At 45.4% G+C, this 14278-nt stretch overlaps 1 protein-coding gene across 1 annotated transcript in view; it reads right to left on the bottom strand.

Annotated features, from left to right (window-relative positions):
- The window catches only part of LOC139388305 (listerin E3 ubiquitin protein ligase 1), a 95898-nt gene that overhangs the window by 64670 nt on the left and 16950 nt on the right, over positions 1 to 14278 (bottom strand). Inside the window, exons 12-21 of the mRNA XM_071134905.1 lie at positions 13949 to 14263; positions 13572 to 13723; positions 12548 to 12641; positions 11233 to 11458; positions 10237 to 10308; positions 4631 to 4798; positions 2238 to 2391; positions 1631 to 1781; positions 1170 to 1413; positions 600 to 756 (exon numbers count right to left, since the gene is read on the bottom strand). Of these exons, the coding sequence (XP_070991006.1) occupies positions 600 to 756; positions 1170 to 1413; positions 1631 to 1781; positions 2238 to 2391; positions 4631 to 4798; positions 10237 to 10308; positions 11233 to 11458; positions 12548 to 12641; positions 13572 to 13723; positions 13949 to 14263 (1733 nt within the window). The remainder of the gene's footprint in view (positions 1 to 599; positions 757 to 1169; positions 1414 to 1630; positions 1782 to 2237; positions 2392 to 4630; positions 4799 to 10236; positions 10309 to 11232; positions 11459 to 12547; positions 12642 to 13571; positions 13724 to 13948; positions 14264 to 14278) is intronic.

Here is a 14278-nt window from a genome sequence, read left to right as displayed (position 1 = left end):
TAGTTATACATGTTTACCTGCTGTAGAGTGTATCTATACTATAGGATAGTCACACATGTTTACCTGCTGTAGAGTGTCTCTATCCTATAGGATAGTTACCCATGTTTACCTGCTGTAGAGTGTGTCCAGTATATCAGTGGCTGGTCCTTGATTGTCTATACTATAGGATAGTTATACATGTTTACCTGCTGTAGAGTGTATCTATACTATAGGATAGTTACCCATGTTTACCTGCTGTAGAGTGTATCTATACTATAGGATAGTTACCCATGTTTACCTGCTGTAGAGTGTATCTATACTATAGGATAGTTACACCTGTTTACCTGCTGTAGAGTGTGTCTATACTATAGGATAGTTACCCATGTTTACCTGCTGTAGAGTGTGTCTATACTATAGTATAGTTATACATGTTTACCTGCTGTAGAGTGTATCTATACTATAGGATAGTTACACATGTTTATCTGCTGTAGAGTGTATCTATACTATAGGATAGTTACCCATGTTTACCTGCTGTAGAGTGTATCTATACTATAGGATAGTTACACATGTTTACCTGCTGTAGAGTGTGTCTATACTATAGGATAGTTACACATGTTTACCTGCTGTAGAGTGTGTCCAGTATATCAGTGGCTGGTCCTTGATTGTCTATACGGTCTGTTAGGTCCCAGTCCTTCAACATAGCGTAGTACTCTGTTACTAGAGCAGGGCTGTAGTCCATCTCCCTGCACCACTGCACCGCATACAGCAGCTCACAAACTGAAGAACGGAAGAAAGAGAGAAAGAAAGAGAGAAAGAAAGAAAGAAAGAAAGAGAGAAAGAAAGAAAGAAAGAAAGAAAGAAAGAAAGAGAGAAAGAAAGAAAGAAAGAGAGAAAGAAAGAGAGAAAGAAAGAAAGAAAGAAAGAAAGAAAGAAAGAAAGAGAGAAAGAAAGAGAGAAAGAAAGAAAGGGTTGTTTCTCCAGTTTTCAACAAGTCAACCTTTTTTTCAGTCGTCTAACTGAATGGTATTGAAATTAAAATGAGCTGTTCTAAAAATGAATTGAATGTTCTGAATGGAATGTTCTGAATGGAATGTTCTGAATGGAATGTTCTGAATGGAATGTTCTGGATTGAAAAGAACAAAAGTCAACTGAACTGACTGAAGATAACTGAAGTGAACTTCAACCCTCACCTGTGTGTTTGAAGTCTTTCATGTAGTCTCCTGCGCCCTCCTGGTCGTCTGGCCACACTGCAGCCGTAGCAATAGCAGCACCAGCAGGAACAGTCATATCTGTGTTATAGACCACTCTGGTCAGCAGGGCACACACACACAGGTGGGCAGGCAGTCGGCTTGAGCCTCTGACCTTCCAGACCTCCATACAGGGGTAGTCAGAGACCATCCTCAGACGTCCAGACAGCAGGGGAGACCTCACCCACTGAGAGAGGGGGGAGAGAGGGAGGGGGATAAGGGGACAACATACGAGAAGGACCAGGAAAGGGAAGTAGGAGGTAACAAGCGTTACCAAATTACCAAATGATTGGTTTTGTTCCAATCAGGCTGACAGCAGATTCCACTAATAGTAGTCTACAGTGAAGAACATAATGAGTCAGTTGGTTTGTGTTACATCTAGGAATGTGATTGGCTGGTCGTACCTGAGGGGGCAGGGCCCGTCTGATCTTGCTCCACTCTGATTGGCTGGGAGTCAGGAAGGAGAGGTACTGGGAGAGGAGGGCGGAGCCTCGCTGACCAACAGATCTCAGTGAGTCAGCTAGCCTCTGGACTGCTAGAACCAATACCTGCAGACTGATTGAACAACACATAGAACATCAGACCTAGAACCAACACCTACAGACTGATAGATCACACAGAACATCAGACCTAGAACCAACACCTACAGACTGATCGAACAACACATAGAACATCAGACCTAGAACCAACACCTACAGACGGATAGATCACACAGTACATCAGACCTAGAACCAACACCTACAGACTGATCGAACAACACATAGAACAGCAGACCTAGAACCAACACCTACAGACGGATAGATCACACAGTACATCAGACCTAGAACCAACACCTACAGACTGATCGAACAACACATAGAACAGCAGACCTAGAACCAACACCTACAGACTGATAGATCACACAGAACATCAGACCTAGAACCAACACCTACAGACTGATAGGACATCAGACCAACATCTAGAAGCATGTAGAAAAACATAAGTTGAACCACATAGATAAACTTTGTTTACCTTTTGACTCCCAGGGAGGAGGTGAGCAGCTGGGTTTTGACCCAGAATGCAGCGCTGTATAGGAAGCTGCCCTCCTTCACCTCTGACCCCGAGTGATGGACCAATGAGAGGACACCGGCATGACACGCCTGACTCAGCTTCTTCAGCAGGGAGTCTGGGGGGAGAGAGAGAGAGAGAGCTGTACGTAAGTCCATGTAAGGTATCTAAGGTGTATGTGTGTACCTGAGAGATGCAGGGTGTCATTTCAGCTAAACTCCGGGTATGGCAAAGTAATGGGGGGGGGGGGGGGTTACATTTGATAAAAGTTAAGCTCTTTTACTAAATTTACACAATTAAATAAATGTAGACTGCAATATACATGAGCATCTCCCTCTTCCATGTAATGAAGTTCGACCGCAACCAATCACAGCCACACAAACAGTACTGGGAGGTGGTTCAGACAGCAGAATGAGCTTCCCTGTCACCGCTGACTTTATGACTGACAGGCAGCTTGTCCTATCAATAGATCTCTAGAAGACGACTGACAGGCAGCTTGTCCTATCAATAGATCTCTAGAAGACGACTGACAGGCAGCTTGTCCTATCAATAGATCGCTAGAAGACGACGGACAGGCAGCTTGTCCTATCAATAGATCTCTAGAAGACGACTGACAGGCAGCTTGTCCTATCAATAGATCGCTAGAAGACGACGGACAGGCAGCTTGTCCTATCAATAGATCGCTAGAAGACAACTGACAGGCAGCTTGTCCTATCAATAGATCGCTAGAAGACAACTGACAGGCAGCTTGTCCTATCAATAGATCGCTAGAAGACAACTGACAGGCAGCTTGTCCTATCAATAGATCGCTAGAAGACGACTGACAGGCAGCTTGTCCTATCAATAGATCGCTAGAAGACGACTGACAGGCAGCTTGTCCTATCAATAGATCGCTAGAAGACGACTGACAGGCAGCTTGTCCTATCAATAGATCGCTAGAAGACGACTGACAGGCAGCTTGTCCTATCAATAGATCGCTAGAAGACGACTGACAGGAAGTTGTCCTATCAATAGATCGCTAGAAGACGACTGACAGGCAGCTTGTCCTATCAATAGATCGCTAGAAGACGACTGACAGGCAGCTTGTCCTATCAATAGATCGCTAGAAGACGACTGACAGGCAGCTTGTCCTATCAATAGATCTCTAGAAGACGACTGACAGGAAGTTGTCCTATCAATAGATCGCTAGAAGACGACTGACAGGCAGCTTGTCCTATCAATAGATCGCTAGAAGACGACTGACAGGAAGTTGTCCTATCAATAGATCGCTAGAAGACGACTGACAGGAAGTTGTCCTATCAATAGATCGCTAGAAGACAACTGACAGGCAGCTTGTCCTATCAATAGATCGCTAGAAGACGACTGACAGGCAGCTTGTCCTATCAATAGATCGCTAGAAGACGACTGACAGGAAGTTGTCCTATCAATAGATCGCTAGAAGACGACTGACAGGAAGTTGTCCTATCAATAGATCGCTAGAAGACGACTGACAGACAGCTTGTCCTATCAATAGATCGCTAGAAGACGACTGACAGGAAGTTGTCCTATCAATAGATCGCTAGAAGACGACTGACAGGAAGTTGTCCTATCAATAGATCGCTAGAAGACGACTGACAGGCAGCTTGTCCTATCAATAGATCGCTAGAAGACGACTGACAGGAAGTTGTCCTATCAATAGATCGCTAGAAGACAACTGACAGGAAGTTGTCCTATCAATAGATCGCTAGAAGACGACTGACAGGAAGTTGTCCTATCAATAGATCGCTAGAAGACGACTGACAGGAAGTTGTCCTATCAATAGATCGCTAGAAGACGACTGACAGGAAGTTGTCCTATCAATAGATCGCTAGAAGACGACTGACAGGAAGTTGTCCTATCAATAGATCGCTAGAAGACGACTGACAGGAAGTTGTCATATCAATAGATCGCTAGAAGACGCATATCGAGGGTTAGGGTTAGCGGGAGAAGGCTTTTAAATGAAAAGAATCCTAGTTACATTTATTAAAGTTGAAAATGTGTAACCGGCTGATTAGACAACGCTAATGGAAAACACTGTGTGTCTGGTCCCGTGTGTGTGTGAGCGCGTGTCTTACCTGACAGGTGTGTGTGTGTGTGTGTGTGTGAGCGTGTCTTACCTGACAGGTGTGTGTGTGTGTCTGGTCCCATGTGTGTGTGTGTGTGTGTGTGTGTGTGTGTGTGTGTGTGTGTGTGTGTGTGTGTGTGTGTGTGTGAGCGCGTGTCTTACCTGACAGGTGTGTGTGTGTCTGGTCCCGTGTGTGTGTGTGTGTGTGTGTGTGTGTGTGTGTGTGTGTGTGTGTGTGTGTGTGTGTGTGTGTGTGTGTGAGCGCGTGTCTTACCTGACAGGTGTGTGTGTGTCTGGTCCTGTGCGGTGAGTGTGAAGACCGTGAGCAGTAGCTCCTCAGCGGAGGCCAGGAGGAGGCAGTGTGTTACGGAGGTGAAGAACGTGGAGGCCACATCACAGATTAAACACACCAGCGGCTCCAGATTACCCCTCTCAGACAGACCTACAATACAATACAATAATAATAATAATATATACAATATTACTGCAATATAATACAATAATAATAATAATCTATACAATATTACTGCAATATAATACAATAATAATGATAATATATACAATATTACTGCAATATTACTGCAATACAATACAATACATACAATATTACTGCAATATAATACAATACAATAATAATAATATATACAATATTACTGCAATATAATACAATACAGTAATAATAATATATATATTACTGCAATATAATACAATACAATAATATATACAATATTACTGCAATATAATACAATACAGTAATAATAATATATATATTACTGCAATATAATACAATACAGTAATAATAATATATATATTACTGCAATATAATACAATACAATAATAATAATAATATATACAATATTACTGCAATATAATACAATACAGAACTATTAAAATACAATAATGTTGATATACAGTGATATACAGTTTATTAGGTACACCCTTCTAGTACCGGGTCAGACCCCCCCCCCCCCCCTTTGCCTCCAGAACAACCTGAATTCTTCAGGCATGGAAAAGTTGCTCAATTGGAATCAAGGGACCTAACGTGTGCCAGAAAAACATTCCCCACCCCATTACACCACCAGCCACCGTGTTGACAACCAGGCAGGATGGGACTGCTTACTCCAAATCAGCGTAACGTAACAGGAACCGGGATTTGTCAGACCGGGCGATGTTTATCCACTGTCGGTGATCGTGTGCCCACTGGGGCCGCTTCTACTTGTTCTTAGCTGATAGGAGTTGAACCAGGTGTGGCCGTCTGCTGCAATAGCCGAGATGCGTTCCAAGATGCCGTTCTGCACACCATTGTTGTACCGCGCTGTTATTTGTCTCTTTGTGGCCCGCCGATTGGCTTGCAAGATTCTTTCCGAATCTTGAACGGAGAGCTTTACACCACTCCAGCCAAAGCTTGGCATTGTGCATGGTGAGCTTAGGTTTGTGTGCAGCTGCTCGGCCATGGAAACCCATTTCATGAAGCTCCCGACGAAAGGAGCTCTGTAGTGAGTGTTGTAACCGAGGACAGACCATTTTTACGTGCTACAGCAGTCAGCGGTCCCGTTCTGTGAGCTTGTGTGGCCTACAACTTCACGGCTGAGCCGTTGTTGCTCCTAGACATTTCCACTTCACAATAACAGCACATACAGTCGACTGGAGCTGCTCTAGCAGGGCAGAAATTTGACAAACTGACTTGTTGGAAAGGTGGCATCCTATGACAGTGCCGCATTGAAAGTCACTTAGCCATTCTACTGCCAATGTTCGTCTATGGAGATTGCATGGCCGTGTGTTGGATTTTATACACCCTTCAGCAACAGGTATGGCTGAAATAGCCAAATCCACTCATTTAAAGTGGTGTCCACATACTTTTGTGTATATATTCTGCTTGTTATCCATATTGCTTGTTGCGAAAAAGCCCATTACATTAACCCCGGGGTGGGAAAAGTCCCGTTACATTACCCCCGGAGTCCTGTTACATTACCCCCGGGTCCTGTTACATTACCCCCGGGGTGGGAAAAGTCCCGTTACATTACCCACCGGAGTCCTGTTACATTACCCCCGGGTCCTGTTACATTACCCCCGGGGTGGGAAAAATCCCGTTACATTACCCCCGGGGTCCTGTTACATTACCCCCGGGGTCCTGTTACATTACCCCCGGGGTCCTGTTACATTACCCCCGGGGTCCTGTTACATTACCCCCGGAGTCCTGTTACATTACCCCCGGAGTCCTGTTACATTACCCCCGGAGTCCTGTTACATTACCCCCGGGTCCTGTTACATTACCCCCGGGGTGGGAAAAGTCCCGTTACATTACCCCCGGGGTGGGAAAAGTCCCGTTACATCACCCCCGGGTGGGAAAAGTCCCGTTACATAATCCCCGGGGTGGGAAAAGTCCCGTTACATAATCCCCGGGGTGGGAAAAGTCCCGTTACATAATCCCCGGGGTGGGAAAAGTCCCGTTACATTACCCCCGGAATGGAAAAAGTCCCGTTACATCACCCCCGGGGTGGGAAAAGTCCCGTGCTACAAACACGGTCCCTTGAGTGTGCATCTGGCACTTTAGCAAGCAGCGGAAAGTTACCAGATACGACTGAAAAAAATCAATTTGAACTGCCACTCCTACTGGTAAACAAAAGTGGGAAACTGACTATCATCCTAAGCACCCACTTCTCCCACATGGTGACCTCTGACCTCTATAACAGCAGTTCAATCCAACAACAACATTTTATTATTATTTATTATTAAACACAATCTATTAATGTGGTTTTTGAACAATAATTTGTTTTAACAGGCATGATAACTTTACTTTTAGTTTCTGGTTGACACAGCTTGTTCACCATTAGACAAATGGGCTTTTCTCAACGAGTTCCAATCACATGAATGCATCCAACTGGTATTTACAACTTCACAAACGGGTGAATTCCCACCGCCCACATGGTTACAAACGTAGCATCAGAGTGGAAACATAACAATACTGTCAAATAGACAACGCCAGGAACACTGAGAATGACGTCACAACGCCAGGAACACTGAGAATGACGTCACAACGCCAGGAACACTGAGAAAGAAGTTCCAACCGACAACGCCAGGAACACTGAGAATGACGTCCCAACCGACAAACGCCAGGAACACTGAGAATGACGTCACAACCGACAAACGCCAGGAACACTGAGAATGACGTCACAACCGACAAACGCCAGGAACACTGAGAATGACGTCACAACCGACAACGCCAGGAACACTGAGAATGACGTCACAACCGACAACGCCAGGAACACTGAGAATGACGTCACAACCGACAACGCCAGGAACACTGAGAATGACGTCACAACCGACAACGCCAGGAACACTGAGAATGACGTCACAACCGACAAACGCCAGGAACACTGAGAATGACGTCACAACCGACAACGCCAGGAACACTGAGAATGACGTCACAACCGACAAACGCCAGGAACACTGAGAATGACGTCACAACCGACAAACGCCAGGAACACTGAGAATGACGTCCCAACCGACAAACGCCAGGAACACTGAGAATGACGTCACAACCGACAAACGACAGGAACACTGAGAATGACGTCACAACCGACAAACGCCAGGAACACTGAGAATGACGTCACAACCGACAAACGCCAGGAACACTGAGAATGACGTCACAACCGACAAACGCCAGGAACACTGAGAATGACGTCACAACCGACAAACGCCAGGAACACTGAGAATGACGTCCCAACCGACAAACGCCAGGAACACTGAGAATGACGTCCCAACCGACAAACGCCAGGAACACTGAGAATGACGTCACAACCGACAAACGCCAGGAACACTGAGAATGACGTCACAACCGACAAACGCCAGGAACACTGAGAATGACGTCACAACCGACAAACGCCAGGAACACTGAGAATGACGTCACAACCGACAAACGCCAGGAACACTGAGAATGACGTCACAACCGACAAACGCCAGGAACACTGAGAATGACGTCCCAACCGACAAACGCCAGGAACACTGAGAATGACGTCACAACCGACAAACGCCAGGAACACTGAGAATGACGTCACAACCGACAAACGCCAGGAACACTGAGAATGACGTCCCAACCGACAAACGCCAGGAACACTGAGAATGACGTCCCAACCGACAAACGCCAGGAACACTGAGAATGACGTCCCAACCGACAAACGCCAGGAACACTGAGAATGACGTCCCAACCGACAAACGCCAGGAACACTGAGAATGACGTCCCAACCGACAAACGCCAGGAACACTGAGAATGACGTCCCAACCGACAAACGCCAGGAACACTGAGAATGACGTCCCAACCGACAAACGCCAGGAACACTGAGAATGACGTCCCAACCGACAAACGCCAGGAACACTGAGAATGACGTCCCAACCGACAAACGCCAGGAACACTGAGAATGACGTCCCAACCGACAAACGCCAGGAACACTGAGAATGACGTCACAACCGACAAACGCCAGGAACACTGAGAATGACGTCACAACCGACAAACGCCAGGAACACTGAGAATGACGTCACAACCGACAAACGCCAGGAACACTGAGAATGACGTCCCAACCGACAAACGCCAGGAACATTGTGAAATGTTGAACGTATTTATATTTTCCTGCTGTACCGAACCCAACCGCGGGTTTGATGAACCGTTACACCCCTTTAACATACACATACATGGTTGAGAGGAGCCACAGGGTCAAGCCACAGGGCAGCAGTACTGGATGGAAGAGAATGGATTGAGCTCCAGGGCACAACATACAGACCTTTAACCTCTAGCACTTAGCCATCCCGGATCCGGGATCGTGAATACAGCCTCAAGCTCATTACCATAACGCAACGTTAACTATTCATGAAAATCGCAAATGAAATGAAATAAATATGCTAGCTCTCAAGCTTAGCCTTTTGTTAACAACACTGTCATCTCAGATTTTCAAAATATGCTTCTCAACCATAGGAAAACAATCATTTGTGTAACAGTAGCTAGCTAGCGTAGCATTTAGCGTTAGCATTCAGCAGGCAACATTTTCACAAAAAACAGAAAAGCATTCAAATAAAATAATTTACCTTTGAAGAACTTCAGATGTTTTCAATGAGGAGACTCTGTTAGATAGCAAATGTTCAGTTTTTCCTGAAAGATTATTTGTTTAGGAGAAATTGCTCCGTTTGGCTACCAAAAAAAAACGAAAATCCAGTCATCAAAACGCCAAACTTTTTTCCAAATTAACTCCATAATATCGACTGAAACATGGCAAACGTTGTTTAGAACCAATCCTCAAGGTGTTTTTCACATATCTCTTCGATGATATATCGTTCGTGGAAGTGTGCTTTCTCTCCTGAATCCCAGGAGAAAATGCCCGCACCTGAAGATTACGCACCAATTTAGACAAAGGACACCGGGCGGACCCCTGGAAAATGTAGTCTCTTATGGCCCATCTTCCAATGATATGCCTACAAATACGTCACAATGCTGCAGACATCTTGAAGAAACGACAAAGGGCAGGCTCGTTCCTGCTGCATTCACAGCCATATAAGGAGACAATGGAAAACAGAGCTTCAGAAATTCTGCTAATTTCCTGTTTGAAGTTTCATCTTGGTTTCGCCTGTAGCATGAGTTCTGTGGCACTCACAGATAATATCTTTGCAGTTTTGGAAACGTCAGCCTGTTTTCTTTCCTAAGCTGTCAATTATATGCATAGTCGAGCATATTTTCGTGACAAAATATTGCGCTTAAAACGGGCACGTTTTTTTATCCAATAATGAAATAGCGCCCCCATACATGGTTGAGAGGAGCCACAGGGTCAAGCCACAGGGCAGCAGTACTGGATGGAAGAGAATGGATTGAGCTCCAGGGCCCAACATACAGACCTTTAGCCGCGGACAGGGTGGCATGGAGCTTGGCTATCATCTTCTCCACGTACACAGCTCCTATCAGGGGCTCTGGGGAGAAAGAGTGGGGGTGGGATAATCAGGCTTTTTTTTTCCAGCAAAGGAAGTTCAAGGAGCAACCCAAATGTTTTTTTCCCGGGCCGCCTAAGGCAATACAATGTAAAAAATATATATAATTTCTTTTTTTTTCATTGTTCGCACTTGTGCTCCTAACTTGAAAAAAGTTAGGAGCACCACATTAAAAGTTAGGAGCACCACATAAAAAGTTAGGAGCACCACATAAAAAGTTAGGAGCACCACATAAAAAGTTAGGAGCACCACATAAAAAGTTAGGAGCACCACATAAAAAGTTAGGAGCACCACATAAAAAGTTAGGAGCACCACATAAAAAGTTAGGAGCACCACATAAAAAGTTAGGAGCACCACATAAAAAGTTAGGAGCACCACATAAAAAGTTAGGAGCACCACATAAAAAGTTAGGAGCACAACATAAAAAGTTAGGAGCACCGGAAAAATAAAAAATGTTTTTGTTGTATTTATTGATTGGGCCTACGTGGAATTCCAGCTACTTTTGAAGGACGCGTTGCGCTTGAAACTGATATGTAACACTGACACACGTTAGTTAATTATAACAGATCAGATGTTAAACCTGTCATTGAAATTACAAAAGTCATTTGTGAAATATTAGGTTTCTACATTGCGTAAATGCACCTTTTTCTCCTATTGAGATGCAATACATTGGAAAATTATACACAGTCTCGTAAAAAAATAAATATTAGGTTTGTGATGACGACATGCAAAAGATCTGGTCAATTTATTGATTGCTGTGATCATTGATCTCCTGAAAGAAGCTATCCTTTTCTTTAGCGATGCACCGATATTACATTTTTGTTCGATACCGATATCCAATATGTTATGGGTGTGTGTGTGTGTGTGTGTGTGTGTGGGTGTGTGTGTGTGTGTGTGTATTCTCACCATTATTATGATGCTGAGACAGTGCTAGGCTGATCAGAGCCCAGCTGTCCCTATTAGGGGCGGAGCCGGAGCCTTTTAGTCCCGCCTCACACAGCTCCTCAGCCAACCCCAGCAGCCGCTCACCCAGCACGGAGCCCTTAAACCAATCACCACACGCCTGCAGAGATACAGGGTCCGCACACGCCTTTTGTATGATCTGGAGAAGAACTCCCCATTTTAGATCCATCTGTAGGTGAGACAGAGAACAGGGCTAGGACCATCTCTACCAGCATACTATTGAGATACAGAGATAAGAGCTAGGGAATTGGCAGCTACAGAGCTAAGAGTTAGGGGGGAATTGGCAGCTACAGAGCTAGGGAATTGGCAGCTACAGAGCTAGGGAATTGACAGCTACAGAGCTAGGGAATTGACAGCTACAGAGCTAGGGAATTGGCAGCTACAGAGCTAGGGAATTGACAGCTACAGAGCTAGGGAATTGGCAGCTACAGAGCTAGGGAATTGACAGCTACAGAGCTAGGGAATTGACAGCTACAGAGCTAAGAGTTAGGGGGGAATTGGCAGCTACAGAGCTAAGAGTTAGGGGGGAATTGGCAGCTACAGAGCTAAGAGTTAGGGGGGAATTGGCAGCTACAGAGCTAAGAGTTAGGGGGGAATTGGCAGCTACAGAGCTAAGAGTTAGGGGGGAATTGGCAGCTACAGAGCTAAGAGTTAGGGGGGAATTGGCAGCTACAGAGCTAAGAGTTAGGGGGGAATTGGCAGCTACAGAGCTAAGAGTTAGGGGGGAATTGACAGCTACAGAGCTAGGGAATTGACAGCTACAGAGCTAAGAGTTAGGGGGGAATTGGCAGCTACAGAGCTAAGAGTTAGGGGGGAATTGGCAGCTACAGAGCTTTGAGTTAGGGGGGAATTGGCAGCTACAGAGCTAAGAGTTAGGGGGGAATTGGCAGCTACAGAGCTAAGAGTTAGGGGGGAATTGGCAGCTACAGAGCTAAGAGTTAGGGGGGAATTGACAGCTACAGAGCTAGGGAATTGACAGCTACAGAGCTAAGAGTTAGGGGGGAATTGGCAGCTACAGAGCTAAGAGTTAGGGGGGAATTGGCAGCTACAGAGCTAAGAGTTAGGGGGGAATTGGCAGCTACAGAGCTAAGAGTTAGGGGGGAATTGGCAGCTACAGAGCTAAGAGTTAGGGGGGAATTGGCAGCTACAGAGCTAAGAGTTAGGGGGGAATTGGCAGCTACAGAGCTAAGAGTTAGGGGGGAATTGACAGTTAGAGTTGACAGAGAGTTACAGCGATGATAGTTAGAGTTGAAGTTACCGTGGTGATATGGTTGAGGATGCGTGTGGTCTCCTGTGGACTGCAACAGCGTAGAGAACTGAACACCATCTCTACCAGGTAACTGGTGTCTCTCCTGTAATATAATAGAGTAGAGTAACCTGAACACCTCTGAACTTTAGTCACTGTTACTAGCCGGCTACCACCCGGTTACTGAACTGGGCAGGGGCTCAGCCATGGGTGGAGATCTACTGTCCTGTAGGTTCAGTCCAACCCTCTTCCTGGAGATCTACTGTCCTGTAGGTTTTACAGTCCAACCCTCTTCCTGGAGATCTACTGTCCTGTAGGTTTTACACCCCAACCCTCTTCCTGGAGATCTACTGTCCTGTAGGTTTTACAGCCCAACCCTCTTCCTGGAGATCTACTGTCCTGTAGGTTTTACAGCCCAACCCTCTTCCTGAAGATCTACTGTCCTGTAGGTTTTCAGTCCAGCCCTTAAAACACCTGATTCTACTTATTAGCTGCTCAGCAAGACCTTAACTAGCTGAATCAGGTGAGTTAAATTAGGGTTGGACTGAAAACCTACAGGACAGTAAATCTAGAGGAAGAGGGTTGGACTGTTAAACCTACAGGACAGTAGATCTAGAGGAAGAGGGTTGGACTGTTAAACCTACAGGACAGTAAATCTAGAGGAAGAGGGTTGGACTGTTAAACCTACAGGACAGTAAATCTAGAGGAAGAGGGTTGGACTGTTAAACCTACAGGACAGTAAATCTAGAGGAAGAGGGTTGGACTGTTAAACCTACAGGACAGTAGATCTAGAGGAAGAGGGTTGGACTGTTAAACCTACAGGACAGTAAATCTAGAGGAAGAGGGTTGGACTGTTTTGACGGTGATAGCCGTAAGCCGTATTGACTGACAGCAGTATTGACTGATAGCAGTATTGACTGATAGCAGTATTGACATATATATATATATATATATATTTTACATAAAATTTATATATAAAATAAATATAAAAAATTAAATATATACATATTTATATTTTAATGAGTGTGTAAATTACCTGTCCTCCTGCCCCAGCCACAGCACCACATGCTCCAATAGAAACCGCACAGCAGGGTTACCTGGGGGGGGCACCCCACAACCCCCTCCTCCGTCTGCCTTCTGCTCATCCTTCCCTTTTAATTTCTCCTCTTCTGATGTGATGAGCAGCATCTGTTTGGGGGGGGGGGGGGGGGGGGGGGGGAGGGAAAAGAGATTAGAGAAATCATTATGTAACTAAGAGTTAGAATCAATATAATGCAAATTAAGTATGATGTTAAAAGGTGACTTCCTGCGATCCAATATGCAAAATATATCTGTGATTGATAATGTTACTGTGAAGAAAATAAACAGTTTTATCTCCAATAATGGACTCAAAGGAAAAGACGGAAGACTCACGGTGAAGACCCTGGGGGTATGGAAGGAGCGAAGAAGTAGAGAGAGGTACACCAGGTGTCTCTCTGAGTTCTTATCATTCACACGGGAGTAACTGATCTGTGCCTGCTGACAGACAATCTCCTCCAGGTGCCAGCTCTTCAGGGGGCCCTCGGCCGTCTCCTGGCCCAGCTCAGGGGCCTCCAGCTGGGCATACTTCAGCGCCGCCTCCCCCTCTTCCTCTGGAGAACCAGAACTCTCTGGCTCAGAGAACCAGATCTTCACCGATCTCTTCTTCTTGGTCTGCTTCCTGCCTGCACTCACTGGGCTCTGCATCACCTGGAGGAGACATAG

The sequence above is a fragment of the Oncorhynchus clarkii genome, chromosome 29 (genome assembly GCF_045791955.1).
Source record: "Oncorhynchus clarkii lewisi isolate Uvic-CL-2024 chromosome 29, UVic_Ocla_1.0, whole genome shotgun sequence".
Classification (NCBI taxonomy): domain Eukaryota; kingdom Metazoa; phylum Chordata; class Actinopteri; order Salmoniformes; family Salmonidae; genus Oncorhynchus; species Oncorhynchus clarkii.
This window is presented reverse-complemented; position numbering and strand designations above follow the sequence as displayed.